Source organism: Petaurus breviceps, unplaced genomic scaffold (assembly GCF_028583685.1).
Source record: "Petaurus breviceps papuanus isolate PSGF00001 unplaced genomic scaffold, PetGlider_PUasm1.0 90919, whole genome shotgun sequence".
NCBI lineage: Eukaryota > Metazoa > Chordata > Mammalia > Diprotodontia > Petauridae > Petaurus > Petaurus breviceps.
The window spans coordinates 4,832,838-4,848,049 of record NW_027187378.1 but is presented as its reverse complement, the minus strand read 5'-3'; the positions used below and the strand labels follow the sequence as shown (position 1 = coordinate 4,848,049).

Below are 15,212 nucleotides of genomic sequence, written 5' to 3'. Positions count from 1 at the left end.
TTATTTCTGGGTGTGGTGCTAAGTATCAGAGCCTGGATTCAATCCCAGGTGATCCCGACTCTGGGGCCAGTGCTCTTATTCACTGAGCCACCTGGCCGCCCCTAAGCAATTGGGGTTAAGTAACTTGCTCAAGGTTACATGGCCAGGTGTTTCTGGGTGGGTGCTAAGTATCTGAGCCCAGATTCGATGCCAGGTCATCCTGACTCTGGGGCTGGTGCTCTTACTCACTGTGCTACCTGTCCGCCCCGCCAGGTGTGTTTTAGTGGGGATTTATTTGTGTGTGTGGGCTGGACCAGATGGCCACTGAGGTACCTCTAAAATTCTGTGACTGTGAATTGTCTGAAGAGACTAATGTGGATGGACATGGATCTCAATAGTCAATTTAGGTTTTGTTTCTTTTCCTTTGAAAAATCAGGTACAGAATTTGGGAGCAAGGGCAGTTAACAGAAGATGAATATAAAAATACATAATGGACATGTAAAAATAATGTCAGGAACAGTAAATTCAGAATGAGCTGAGACTGGCAAGCAAAAGATGAAAAAAGAAGAGGGTGTTTTGTTTTTGTTGTGTTGGATGAAAGAAGGGCTAGGACAGTTGCTTGGGGGTGGATGCCATGATGATAGCTGACAAAAGAGAGAAGACAGAGCTGCTTAATTATTATTTTGCTTCTCTTTCCTCTGTAAAGGAGAATGACCTTTGCCCTGGAAATGACATACAATAATGGTTAACAGGTAGCTGATAATGCCCAAGACAATTAAGGAGATTTATAGTAAGAAAATATCTAGATGCCTTTGATGAATTTAAATTACCTGAGCCAGAGGAATTGTGACATCACCTGCTAAAAGAACTGGCAGGTGTGATGGCTGAGTCACTGTCAGAGATAACTCTGAAGGTCATGGAGAATGGAAGATGTACCATCAAACTGAAAAGGGGGAAATGTCCCAATTTTCTCCCCCCTCCCAAATTAGTCATGTTCTAACAACAAAAGAAAAGAAAGAAAGGAAAGGTAATATGTTTCTATCTGCACCCTGCATCCATCAATTCTCTATCTGGAGGTGGATAGCATTTTTTATCATGAGTCCTTTGGAACTGTGGTGGATCATTGTGTTGATCAGAGTTCCAATTTTCAAAAATGTGGGAAAAGAAGGGAGTCAGTAAACTAAAGACTGTAGCTTTGATTCCTGGGAAAATTCCAGGAGAGATCATTAAAAAAAATAGGTAATAGATATCTAGAAGAGGAAGTTAGCCATTGGAAAAGGCTAGTGAGTGTGGGTTTATCAGAATAAGTCATGTCAGAAAAATCTTACTTTCTTTCTTGGGTTTAGGGTTACTAAACTGCTACATATACAACTTACCAAGATTTTACCAAAACATTTGCTAAATTTTTTCATACCATTCTTATGGAAAAGATGGACAAATGTGGGCTAGATGATAAAGACAGCAGATCTGGATCTGGTTGAATGGCTGGATTCAAAAGGTAGTCATGAATGATTCAATGCCAGTTCAGCAGGAAACTTCAATTGGATTGCCCACCCCCCGCCCCGAGATTTGTGTATGGCTCTGTAACACTACAAAGAATTAGATAAAGGCAGAGGTAAAATGTTTACCGAATTTGCGGTTGACACAAAGCTGATAGAACTAGCCAACACACTGGCTAAAAAGAATATCTGAAAAGATGTTTATAAGCAAGACTATTGGGCTCAATCTGAGAAGAAATCCAATGGTAATACACTTTGGTTTACCAAACCTCATTACAAATTTAAGATGGGGAGGCATGATTAGATAGTAGTGTCTAAAAATCTTTGAGTTTTAATGAACTTCAAGCTCAATATTAGCAGTGTGATGTAGAAGCCAGGAAAGCCATTGCAACCTTGGTCTTCAGTAAGAAAGTCACAGCTTTTAAGAATAAGGTGGAGACAGTTCCGTTGCACTTTACCCTGATCAAACCACATCTGTATTATTGTGTTCTGGGCACCACAATTTAGGAAGTTACATTGATAAACTAGAGAAGTATCCAGAGGAAGACAACCAAGATGATGAAGGGTCTTTTATTCCATTCCATATCAAATTAGGTTGAATAGACTAGGGATGATTAACCCAGAGAAGAGAAGACTTGGAACGACATGATGGCTTTCTTCAAGTATCTGAAGGGCTGTTGTGTATAAAAGGGTTTAGATTTGTTTCCCTGCTGAAGACAGAAACATGAGCAGTGGGTGGAAGTTTCAATGAGGCAAATTTAGCTTGATGTCAGGAAAAACTTCCTAACAATTAGATCTTTCCAAAAGTGTAATGAGCTTCTGAGAGAGGTGGGTAGGTTCCTTCTCACTGGAGGTCTTCCAGCAGACTAGAAATGGATGACTATTTATCAGGTGTGTTATAGGAGGATTTCTTTTGGGGATTTGCATTGAATTAAAAAGACCCTGAAATCCCTTCCAACACTAGAATTACATGATTCTATTTTGTAATCTGCCAAATTCTATGTAATACATCTTACAACAATTATTATATTATGTAACTATGTCCAGTTGTAGAGTGTTATACACACATATATCTTTAAACATATTTATATTAATGAAACTGCCTCTCTGTAATGGAAATGCAAATTTAAAGATCTTTCCTGCCCCTAGGCCCTTTGATAGGCTTAAGAGACTCTGAGAACCTTCCTTGATTTAAAAATGTACTCTGCCTCCTAATGTGGTCACATGGAGCCTGTGGCAGGAGGCTTGGTTTTCAGGAATGCCCACACCTTGAGGCTGTGTGATTGGGCAGCGGGTCAAAAGGGTGGCTACATTCTCTGACCCAGGAGAAGGCTATATAATCCCTGATGTGAGGCTTTGCTTTGGGGCTCACTTTGAGAAGTGTTCTGTGATTTGATCAGATGAGACTCTCGGAAGCCGTTGTTTGGAGCCCTCCAGCTTTGAAAAACCCAGATGTTGATGGTAACTGTGATTTGGTATGGATGTAATGGTTGGACAGTTTGGAAACCTGTCTGCTTGATCTGTTTCTCTGTCTTGATAATTCTGTCTGTATACTCTGAAGTTTGGGGTGCTGAACTTTTTCCCCTGAACTAGGTAAATGATATATGTTTGACTGATTAAAGTAAGCTTGTTAACCCATTTTGAGTTGCTTTCCTTTAGCAAAGCAGATCCAAGAACCTGTGTTGACAGCCACCCTGGGGACGCTGGGGTGCTTGCTGCCACACTCTCCAATCTTAGATCTGAGGCTGTTTTGATCTAGGTAGAAGGATCCTCTTAGGGTTTATGGTCATGTGTCCATAACTAAATTTTTTTAAAGGAAGGTTATCTTTCAAAACTTTTCAAAATTTTCAAGACAAAAATAATTACAAAATGTTAGTAGCTACATTCTTAGCTATCATAAACTGCCTCAAAATTATTTCACTTTTATCAGTTGTTTGCTTACCTCAAGCAGATACTAAATTTCTTGAATGGTTCTCAGATCAAAATCCCTACCTATAAATTTCCTCAAGGGTATACAGGTTAATTAAAAATAATTAGTAAATCAAATCAGTCTTTCCTTTCCTAACCTTAGACAAGCCCAAGGTGTTGAAACCATGATGAGTGCTATGGCAGATGATTAAATTTAGCACTACAATCAGCAAGCCTACAAGTATTAAAATTCTGAGCTAGATGACTTTTTCCATCTTTTTTTTTTCTCTGTGTCTCTGGAACTGTACTGAAAGTTCTTGGGGTTATTCAGATTATGGACATGTTTAAGGAGATTTTCAGGAGAAGTATGTTAATGTCTGGCATAAACATTTGTGGCTTGGAGACTCTTTTTTTTGTACTGATTTCTTTGAAAACCTGAGGAAGTCATCTTTGATGCAGTATTACTTGACATGTCAATGCTCTGATGTTGGGATATATAGGAATAATAATAGGCTATGTGGCAGGACACAGTTTGGTGTAATGAAAAGAATATTGGATATGGTGTTAGAAGGCCTGGATGGAATTTATAATGAATCTGTTATTTATAATTGCCTATATGGCCATGGAAAAAATTTTCTTTTTTTTTTTTAAGCAATTGGGGTTAAGTAACTTACTCAAGGTTACATGGCCAGGTGTTTCTGGGTGGGTGCTAAGTGTCTGAGCCCGGGATTTGATCTCCAGGTCATCCTGACACTGGAGCCGGTGCTCTTACTCTCTGTGCTACCTGGCCGCCCTATGGAAAAACTTCTAAACTTCTTTGGACTTCAGTTTCCTCATCTGTACAATGAGAAGGTTGTACTAGATAGTCTTTAGTTTCCCATTCCACTTTGAGGGCCTGTGAAATCAACTTTAGACTCATATTTTATGCCTAGAAATTATTTTGTTTCCTACTTTTACAAGGTATTCTTTTTTTTTTAATTGTTTTAGTTGATTTTTTTTTATCTTTATGTCAGCTACATTCTCTCTCCCCCCCCCCAGAGCCATCTCTTTTTATAAGCATTGTATTTTAATTTTTGTGTGAAAGTTTCTGCAATAATCTTTGGTTGAAACCATTTGAGTTCTGATGATTAAAAATTCTGCCCCACTCTCAAACACCAATTTAAGTCAAGCGAAACCATTCTGATGATGCCAGTCCTCATTCTTCCTCTTCTCTAAACTATAGCTGTTTTAGTCTATACCACTCAATGTTAACATTTGTAACAATCCGGTGTTGCTTTACGATTCAGTAAGAAATTATGTTCTTGAAGGCAGGTACTCTATCCTTAAATTTTTTTGTATGCCTCATAGCACTATCAGATGATTGGTATATGATCTGTAAATGCTTGCTGCTGGGTCAGTTAGAATTAGGAATTACCCATTTGTCATAGATTGTATAACATGTGGCAAAAATGTAACTTTGGGATGAGCTATTATATATCCTCTACTCCTTGGCTGTCCATCTGAAATGCCATGTTAGCATTAACATGTAAGACACATACATACACAAAATTGCTTAAGTAATATTTATCTACTTGCAATCCATGTAAACCATAGTACAATATGGCCCAGACAAAGAAGTAGTAGTAAAAGAGTAGAATAAATTTTCTTTACTGGCTCTCCTATAACTAGATTATTTTTAGCATGGTTTTTTACAGTAAGACATCAATTTAGTCCTTCATCTTTAGATATAAAACTCAATTTTGCTTCGAAAAACAGAACAAAACAGAAACAACCCTAAAGACCCCTAGCTAAAAAAAGCTTCCTTCATAGGGTAATTGGTATATATTTTAAAACTGAAGTCTTACTGGAGAAATGTGGCTTGCTAGTGTCTCACTGGGGCTTCTGTTAAGTTTAGTCTTTATGAGGTATGCTTCACAAATGAACAAAAGCCACATATGGTAAACTGTGTTTTACTTGGCTCTGTGTCAATAGTGTCTCATCATTCTCATTTCCTCCCCTAAATAGTTGTATAACACTGAATGGAAACTCACCATATTCTGGCTGTTCTTTGGTTTCAAAAGTCCGATGGCTTGGGGCATGGCGATCCCATCCCCTGGGGGGGTTGAGGAAGTTGCTATCTTCTGTAGTGCTATCAAACTTGTAGTCCTGGTCACCACTGTGTACCCTTGTCAAGGTGGAAGACCTCTGCCACCAATTACGCCAATCAGGTGATGGGATTGGCCAGCTGGGCTTGTTTTCTGGGTGCAAGTCTTTCTCTGACTCTGTGTCTGGACCATCAACAACCTCTATGGTAACCTGGGGGATTCAAAGCATGCAGAGAGTGAGGGTTCCTTATCCCAACTCACATCTCTAGGGAGTGAGGGTCTTGGGAGACAGTGTGTTGTAGTAAGAGGAACAATGGGTTGGGAATCAATAGGCTTGGGGCTCAGCTTTATCTCCTGGTTGGTTGAACTTGGACAGGTCACAATTATTTAGGACCTCAGTTTCCTCACTTGTATAAGGAGTTAAATCTCTAAAGTTTCCTGGTAGTAAAAAGTCTGATGTTTCTATGATTTAAAATTTGATATTGCAAAGGGAAATGGTGAACACTTTATTAGTTAAGAGACTCCTAGACATACAAAGATAGGTCTTGGTTTCATCACTAATGAAATTCAAAATTTGGTGGAAGCTGAAATATGGGGCTAATGCAGGGTGAAGTAATCCATAATACTGGGTCTACTGAAGCTACCTGTCCTGATACTGGACCCTGCAAACTCCTGAGCGTTGTCATCTGCCCTGCCTAAAGATCCCTGCTCCTTACTTGCCCTAAGGTTGTCTAGACCCTTCCACTCCCATTTCAGTTGAACTCTCCTATATGTTGTCTGTCTCCCCTCCCCCAACTAGAAATATTGAGGTCCTTGAAAGCAAGGATTGTATCACTTTTCTGTTTCTATCCCCAAGGCTTAGCATTGTGCTTGACACACAGCAAGCATTTAATGTCTTTTTTTTCATTTATTCATACTGAATGGCAGGTAGTTCACGGCCCCATACCACCCATAGATTCCATTTAGCCTCAGTGGGAGAATACAAAGGTACAGAGTCGCTGATCTCTGGTCTAACTGAGATTTGCAACTAAAAGACCCAGGAAGTTAGAGATCTGGGCAGAATTTCATAGGTGTTCAGAACTTCTTGGTGATGGCTGTTACTCTCCCTGCAGCTAAAGCTCATCACAGATTAGTAATGCCAAATTCCAGAATGAAGCCCCTGAAGCCAGGGCAGGTAGAAGAAGTGCCAAGGTTAGAACCTGCCCACAAGTTAAGGCTTCTGCATTTTTAAGCCCACTCTGCCACAGCCACAGGGCTGACAGAATGGAGCTTCTTGGCTCTGACAGACAATCAGCTTAGTGGGACTTGTTCAAAAGACTTGTCGGGCTTCTTTGGACATCACACAGCTCTTGCAACATCACTCTGGATGAGTTATGTGTAAATGAATAAGAAACACGCACTCCAAAATAATAAGGGCAAGCTGTGCTAGGCAGATGCCTTTTCGGTTTTGCTCTAACCCAACATTTGAGGAGGGACTAGAGATGTCCTGCCAAATCAAACTAGTATTTGCCCATCTAGGAGACAAACAGCCCCTTCCCTTTCTGTTAAGAGGGGGGAAATGTGTTGAATGGAACAGGCTTTATATTGCTTTGAAATTCCCAGCTAAATTATTCAGATGGCCTAGTTATGTTCCTTTTAAGAAATTAACCAGGTGGGAATTTGTGAGTTCCCTAGGATGTGGGAGAGAAAATGTCCTCAGCCAGAAAATGTCTCCTTACTTCTCCATTCTCCAGAAGCCTTCTCACCCTGGAAGATCCTTCTACCCCTTGGGGGTAGATAGGTGGTGCAGTGAATAGAGCACAGGCCCTGGAGTCAGGAGGACCTGAGTTCAAATCTGGCCTCAGACACCTGATACACAAAAAAACTAGCCATGTGACTGTGGGCAAGTCACTTAACCCCAATTGCCCCCCCCCAAAAAAAGATCCTTCTACCCCTGAGGCCCCATCTTCTATCTGGCAAATTCCTCCTGGAACCTCCATTTTGAGGAAATTCCCAGGCCAGTCCCATGCCCAGTCCTTCATTCCTCTCCTAGGTTTTCTCCTGACTCTCTAGGCTTCTCCTCTATGACTCTGCACAAATGCCTTCTCTCTTTTCTCCCCTTTCCTCTTCTTTCCCCATTAGAATATAAGTTTACTGAGGGCAAGTACCGTGTTTCTTTTTGCTTGTATCCCTATTCCTAGCACCTGGTACACAGTAAGCACATAGTAAGTAAGTAAGAAGTAAGGCTTCTTGACATTTATGGAAGATGCAGCATTATACTGATAACATAAGGCTTTTCAAAAACAAACAAGGGCCCTGTCTGACTATCCAATGAGGAGATTTACTGTTTGTCTTCTACTTAGGTAAAGTGTTCTAACCAAATAATGATAATGACAGTGATGGTGGTGGTAATGATGATAGTTTGAGGAGCTTGTCAATGAAGACATGGAACGAAATGGCAGGAGTCTTCTGTCCCCAAATTCTCACCACATACTCCCCCAGTGGTTATGCAAATGCAGAAGCATCTGCATCAAAATAATAATTAATCTCCCTTTTTGCATGCAGCATAGGTAAAGATTGAGAGCAAGGTATTTGGGCCAAGGGATGTAAGACTAATATAAGAAAATATAATATATAAATATAGTAAAATACTATCATAAAACATTTCAGTATATCACAGCAATCCATGAATGTGTGTCATTGGTTAGGCTGTTTGCCAAATGCTATATAATGGGTCTTTCTCACTCAAATACAGAAAATCTGTAAGTCAGGTGTTATATTGGTACCCAAGAGGAGGGTAATGTCAGAAGTGCTGCACTGCTTTGATGCCTAGCATCTTTTCTAAACATTGGCTTTTAGACTCTTTTTGCAGATCCCCCCAAAAGAGAAGGAACAAAAAGAATATATTTCAGTACCTATTGTTTCTATCTGCAATTAGTGGCAGGGGGTGGAGAGGAGGGTTAGGGTGGAGAACATAACCCAGGAAGTGGAAAAGGCTAGAGTGGAAGAATCGTTGCAGTTCAGTAGTGCAGAACCAAGTTGGGCAGTTACAGGACAATGCACATATTTCCTCTTTGGTGACATAAAACTTTGCATTTACAACCTTGTTCCCCTTTGACTACAGATGGAACAATTGAGATTCAGTGACTGTGAGGCTATTAAGAGACTGCAACAAGCCTAGACAGCCAGAGCCATACAAACCTGCAATTGTGGTAATAAAAGAAGTCTCTGGGTAGGAGATAAGGTGGACTGTGCCCAATGGTTTGGTATTACATTTGTATGCAGACTGGAGTCAAAGTGATTACCTCAACAAAACAGGCCCTGCAATTTCTCCAAGTTGGGAATAAAAACAATTTCATGTTTAAAGCTATTACCGTCAATCCATGTGTTTAGAATTGTGACACAGATCCAAACAAAATAGGTTTGTTGGTTGGTCATGCAACGAGTAGCAAAATAAGTTTACTCCAGTTGTTATATCAATGACTGAATCTCAGCAGTCTACAGTTTTCTTTTTCACCTTTAATTTGCACCCTCTCTGCCCCAACTAAATAAAAAAAAAAACAAACCAAGGATTCTTTCCCCGTTTTAAATTAACAATATGAAAATTTTACAGTAGTATTTTTTTTAAAGAAACTGCTTTTTTAACCTAAAATTCTGCTATGTCATGATTAGAGGGTTTTCATTAGCAAGATCATTAACTTAATTTATTTATTAAACCTTTTATAATACAGGGTGTCCCAAAAATCTTAGTGTAGTTTTCAGTCTTTAAGATCTTCAGAAGTATGAAACCTACAAACTTACAAAAGCATTATTTGAAAGGTTAATTATTTATATTTCTCTTACACTCTTAAGTTTTGTTAATTTTGAATAACAAATTTTAATTTTAAAGTTTAGCAAGATGGGGCATTCTGTTACTATGCATTACACGTATGATAAATGACAAAATTTGAGGCAACACTTTCTCAGACCAGTGGTTGAATAGTGGAGGTCCTTTTGCTTGACCACCTTGATCATCTGATCTATCTCCATTAGCCTTTTTCTTCTATAGTTATGTCAGAACTGTCACATATACATCAAAACTTCATTCTTTCCATGATCTTAAGTCTAGGCTTACAAATACAATCCCCTTTCTCAGTCACAAAACCTTAGCTGATGAAAGCATTTACAGATTTTGAAAATTGACTAGAGTAATGCCCAACACAAGACAGTAGTTATGTTGAATATTAATTTTTAAATAGCAACATTTTAAACTCTTAAATAGTCTTTCCAATACTGTTTTTCACATAAGTGTGTAGAAGTTATACTTCTTAAATTCTTAAAGATTAAAATTACACTAAGATTTTCGGGATATGCTATAGAAGAAATGTCATCTACCTTTATTACAACAATAACAACTGATAGAGTGCTTTACATTTCACAAAGATCTTCAGATCCATTATCTCAATTAAACCTCACAAGAACCTTATATAGAAAGTACTTAGCCCATTTTATAGATGAGGAAACAGCAATTTAGAGTTGGCTAAGCAACCTGCCCAACTTCACACAGCCAGTGAATGTCACAGGCATTTACTCTGCATTTGAATCCATATCTTCTGATTTCCCAAGTCCATTACTACTTATGGTCATTATTCACCTATTTTTTCAGTGTCAAAGAATCTTGTTTACAGAGCAGACTGCCAGCTGTAACAATAAATGTGGGGCGCTTAATGTTTGTGTCAAAGAGCAGATTTCCAGAATCGATAGAGGCACCGTGTTCTTTTTTTTTTCTTTTTGGCTTTTTGGAGGGTGGAAGGCAGGGAAGTTGGGGTTAAGTGACTTGCCCAAGGCCATATGGCTAGTAAGTGTTAAGTGTCTGAGGCTGGATTTGAACTCAGGTCCTCCTGACTCCAGCCGCCCCAATATCAAGTGTTCTTAACCCTCATTCTTCTCCTTAAAGCAATTATTTTTTGTATATATGTTGTATTCATCTCCTCCATTACCACATGTGAAGGAAAAACAAGAACCAAAGCTCTTAGAGTACTTTCAAACAATACAACTCTTGGCACAATCTCTCAGATACTTAAGGGAATTTACCCACTTTGTGTGCTAGTCTGGACAATTCTGTCTAGGAGTCCTGTCTTCCAAAGCCAAGAGAGCATAGGAAAATCCTATGTGATTCTCTAGCTTCTTCCCACTTCTTGAATATGGAAGTCCTTTAGAAAGAAACACTTTGCTTCCCTTCTGTTCAGAAGGGTCTTCTAAAGGTAAAGGGTAACTTCCACTCATTGGGAGCTGTTTTCATCATTACTACTCACACCACAAGGAATATGCACACACTTCTTCAAAGAGGATAAATCTCTATCATCTTGTTGATTGTCTAAATATATCTGTGAGGTAAGGAGAAGACAGGCCTCATTTTGATGAATGGGGAAATGAATTCCTCCAGATGACACAGTAATCAACGGTAGGACTGGGGTTAGACTGTCTTCAGTGTTGCATATATTATTCTGTCCACAAGATGACAGCACCACTCTAGGGCCCATTTCTGGACAATCCTAGTGAAAAAAAAAATCACTAAACAGATTTTGGAAAGAAAACGATGTTGAGATTACTCCTAATTCTCATTTGTACACAAGCTGACTGCATATTGTCTTCCCCATTAGACTGTAAGCTCCTTGAGAGTAGAGACTCTGCTTTTTGTCTTCTTTGTATACCCAGAGTCTAGCACATAGTAGGTGCAAACTGACCGACAGTGGAACTTTCACTAAACCAGAGATAACAATATTTGAGAGAGAAAATGAAGGGTGAAGTTTTTGCTCTAGATCTTTATCTTTAAAAACTGCTTTAGGAAAATTTCAGGTTCTTATTTAAGACCCATTGTCAATGCTGACACTTCAAAACAGATGCCCAATCCCAGCCCCACCTCCACCCCATTGGGGAGAGAAGAAATCTGAAGCAAAAGTACGAAAAGTGATGTAGTCTGACTCATCTGATTGTATGGTGTGGAGCTTAAGAGCCTTGTGGCTGTGTAAATACATTTTAGCAGGAAAAAAAAAGCATTTGGATGACTGGTGTGTTTTTTCTAAGTCTTTTTCAATGAAAAGAATGGAAGAAAATATGTATATTAGTTTAAATGAATGTTAATCTCAGATCATTGCAGAAAAGAAAAAGTTTTGGTGGTTAAAAGCTACTGTAGCAATGAGTCAATGCCTGAAACCTAATTATAAGTTTATTTTAGGGATTTTGTCTTTTCATTTGGGATTTGCTATCTGACAATCAGTTGTATGCTTAAAGCCAAGTCAGTACCATGGTTCAAGTAAACCAGTCCCAGGTGATTTACTTTCTTTCTTAAATGCTTTTTTAAAAAAATGAACTTCTATTATTATGTCAAATTTAATATTGAGAGTCAGTTCAGCAGTTTGAAGTGATTTATTTTTATTTTGCACTTAAGTTGGTTTTTTGTCTCCAACCTACAACTTCCACTGTCCTAAAGCCAGACTTGGGACTATTAAAGAGAAGGCCTGATTAATTTGAAAAAGAGACTGCTTGACTTATTTGAAAAAAACAAAACTATAAAGGGATCTGAGATTGTGCCCGATTCAGTATCACTCTCCCTAAAGGCTAGAAGGAGAATAGGACTGGGGGTATCCCCTTGTCCTCCCTGTTTGCCAGTTTCATCTTGGAAAGGTGTGGGCTGCTTCAGAGGGTCAACAGATTTGGGAAAACAATCGCCTTGCAAGACCTATGTTTCCTCCTCCCACCCCACCTCCTACCCCCTCCCCAAGAGCTCCATAGTACAGAGCGTGGGAAACCTTTCTAGAAACTAGAGGGGCAAGGGAGTGAGCAAGTTTAGTTGAAAGTGGAGTATCAAGTTCCAAGCTTAGGCTCCCCATCAGAAGTAAGGAATAGGTGGGGGCAGGAAGGAAGGGGGCAGGTTGCCAAGGAAAGAGAGACAGAAAAGGGGGGAGCATTGATCATGGAAGCAGATTCATTGATAAACCCCTTCACCTGGCTTCACTCTGCTTCACATAGGAAGGAAATGCTTTGACTGGGCCCTGAAGTCACCAGCAGGGCTGTCTGCCCTGCTGAATCAACCATGTGTCAAACCAGTGAATTTCAACAAAAGAGTGAAGCTGTGAGGAAGGGGAGAGTGTTGCCAACACGGAAACATATCACCCCCTTTTAAAATGCACCTCATATTTTAAAGGACCACCAGGGAATTGGTTTACTCAAGTGCAATGGTGCATTCGGCTGCAGCCGCCACCCCAGCGGGTCAGGCCATCTCTGAAGCAGCCCCAGCCTGCACTGCATGTATCTCTGTGCATAAGTAGCCCCAAAGCCGGTGAAACAGCAGCTGCTCCATTCTTTCTTGATTGACCAACGCTCAACAACTATTCTTTTGTGCTCTTCCACAGACATGTGGCCAGAAACTGGGTTCAAAAAAATTTTTTAAGGGCTGACAGGTCATCAGATCAACACAACACTCACCTCTGCCTGCCTGCAAAAGGCAAATAAACAGACATAAGAACTATTTATCAGGGAATGGATGGCACAGCTGGGAAGGGTAGGAAAAGGGGGTTGTCTGTTGGCTTTCACTCATATTTTTAACTTTAATTGTATCTGGTAGTGATCATTTGTGTTTCCAGTCCATTCCGCCAAGTGCTTTTTTGTTTTGCAATGATATAATCTTTACTCTGCTAGCCTTGGGGCAACTAATATTCTTTTAGCAGCTTGATGATCTCAGTTGTCCCTAATGGTAACCTAAGAAAATGTGGCAAGACTCATAAATATGGCACATCCCATTCTCTAGTCATAGACTCAAAAGCAGTACTCATGAAAGGATTACAGAAATACAACCTCAAACATCTTTTTTTCCAGGTGAAATCTTCAGAGAATCATGACACATTTCTTCCTCCCAGGGAATGAGAAAATGAGACTATAAATATAGTCACTCAAAGCCATCACAGGTATACATGAACCTGTTTAAATATGCCTAAAGGGTGACACAGTAGACAGATTGCTTGGCCTGGAGTCAGGAAGACCCAAGTTCAAATCCAGTCTCAGACACTTACTAGCTGTGTGACCCTGGGCAAGTCACTTGACACTGCTTTAGTTTCCTCATCTGTAAAATAAGCTGGAGAAGGAAATAGTAAACCACTTCAGTATCTTTGCCAAAAAAAACCTCATATAGTGTTGCAGAGACCAACAGGACTGAACAACAAAAAACAAGATCAGTGCTATTTCTATTTGTATCAAATCAGCAGCTACACCTCCACAATTTGAGACAAAAGGAAACTGAATTTTGAAGAGATTGCCATTAAATAAGTATGAACAGCTGAATTAAGCCTTCTCACACTGTATGCTATTTTTGAGATTTAGACCTCCCCCCCTCTTCTTTCCTCTCTCCCTATTTCTGCCTGTCTTTCTCTGCCTCTCTCTCCCCTACCTTTTTCTCCTTTATTCCCTTTTTCCCTTTCTCCCATTACTCCTTTTGTACACTCTCCAACCTTTCCTCTTCCCTAATTCCACTCTGTTCCCTCACCTTCTGCCATGAGTAGGAATGTTTCCAAAACATTCTTCACTTCATACTCAGCTAAACAAAATAGCTTATTATGATGAAAAATGAATTGCAATCTTGGCCACTTTGCATACTCCTCACATAGACAGATTAGGTGTGCAAAAATTAGGGACCATTCTTGTTTGTCATCTCCTGCTTTCTTTGGAAAAGAAAGTTTCTCAGTTGCGAACTCCAGAGCAAGTAAAGCTATACCCACTTTGTACCAAAAAAATCTAGATGTCATGTAAAATGTGCCCAAGTAAATTTTGGATACATTGTACCAGTTTCTAGGTTTACTGAATTATCCGGAAGACAGAGGAGGAAAGCTGAGAAATCTTTTCAAACTCAGTTCTTGACTATAATTCTGTATATTTAATAACTTCTCAACAAAGGAATATTTCCCCTTCCTCCCACTCCTCCTCCCTTGCTCCTACCTCCCTACTTTTCAGTATCTTGTTTTAGTATTTAGTAATTTTTTACACTAGCCTTAGCTCACTGTGGGGCCACTATGTAGTGGAGTAGATAGAGTGCTGGGCCTGGAGTCAGGAAGACTCACCTTCCTGAATTCAAATCTGGCCTCAGACACTTATTAGCTGTATGACCCTGGGCAAGTCACTTCACCCTGTTTGCCACAGATTCCTCATCTATAAAACGAGCTGGACAATGAAGTGGCAAATCTCTCCATTATCTTTGCCTAAAAATCCCCAAATGGAGTCACAAAGAGTTGGACATCACTGAAAAAATGACTGAATTGAACCTCCAGTATGTAATGCAGGGCCATTAATCTATAACTTAAAGTCTTTTCAACCTTCCTTAATGTTAATGCCTTCCCTCTGTTTTTTTAAAATTAAATTTCATTTTCTTTAGTAATCAAAAACCTACCTTCTCTCCCGCTAACAACTAAGAAAAAATAAAACAAAACACCTGCTTCAAACATGTAGAATCAAACAAAATAAATTTCTACACTGTATCCAAATATGTATATAAACATATACATACACATATATGAAAGCACTAAGACATAAAGAACATAAATGACAAATAATGTATCTTTATATGGATATACACACATGCATGCATAGATGTACACAAATGTATGTATATACACATATATGCAAGACATGTACATATATGATATAGACATGTGTGCATTATAGATACATATGTTCTCGTTTTGCACCCTGCAGCTTTTATTTCTCAGTAGTTGGGTAGCATGTTTCATCATTA

At 39.3% G+C, this 15,212-nt stretch overlaps 1 protein-coding gene across 1 annotated transcript in view; it reads right to left on the bottom strand.

Moving 5' to 3' along the window:
• ISM1 (isthmin 1) overlaps nucleotides 1-15,212 on the bottom strand; it is a 105,640-nt gene that overhangs the window by 27,711 nt on the left and 62,717 nt on the right. The window contains exon 3 of the mRNA XM_069075430.1: nucleotides 5,417-5,681. Coding sequence (XP_068931531.1) covers nucleotides 5,417-5,681 — 265 coding nt within the window. The remainder of the gene's footprint in view (nucleotides 1-5,416; nucleotides 5,682-15,212) is intronic.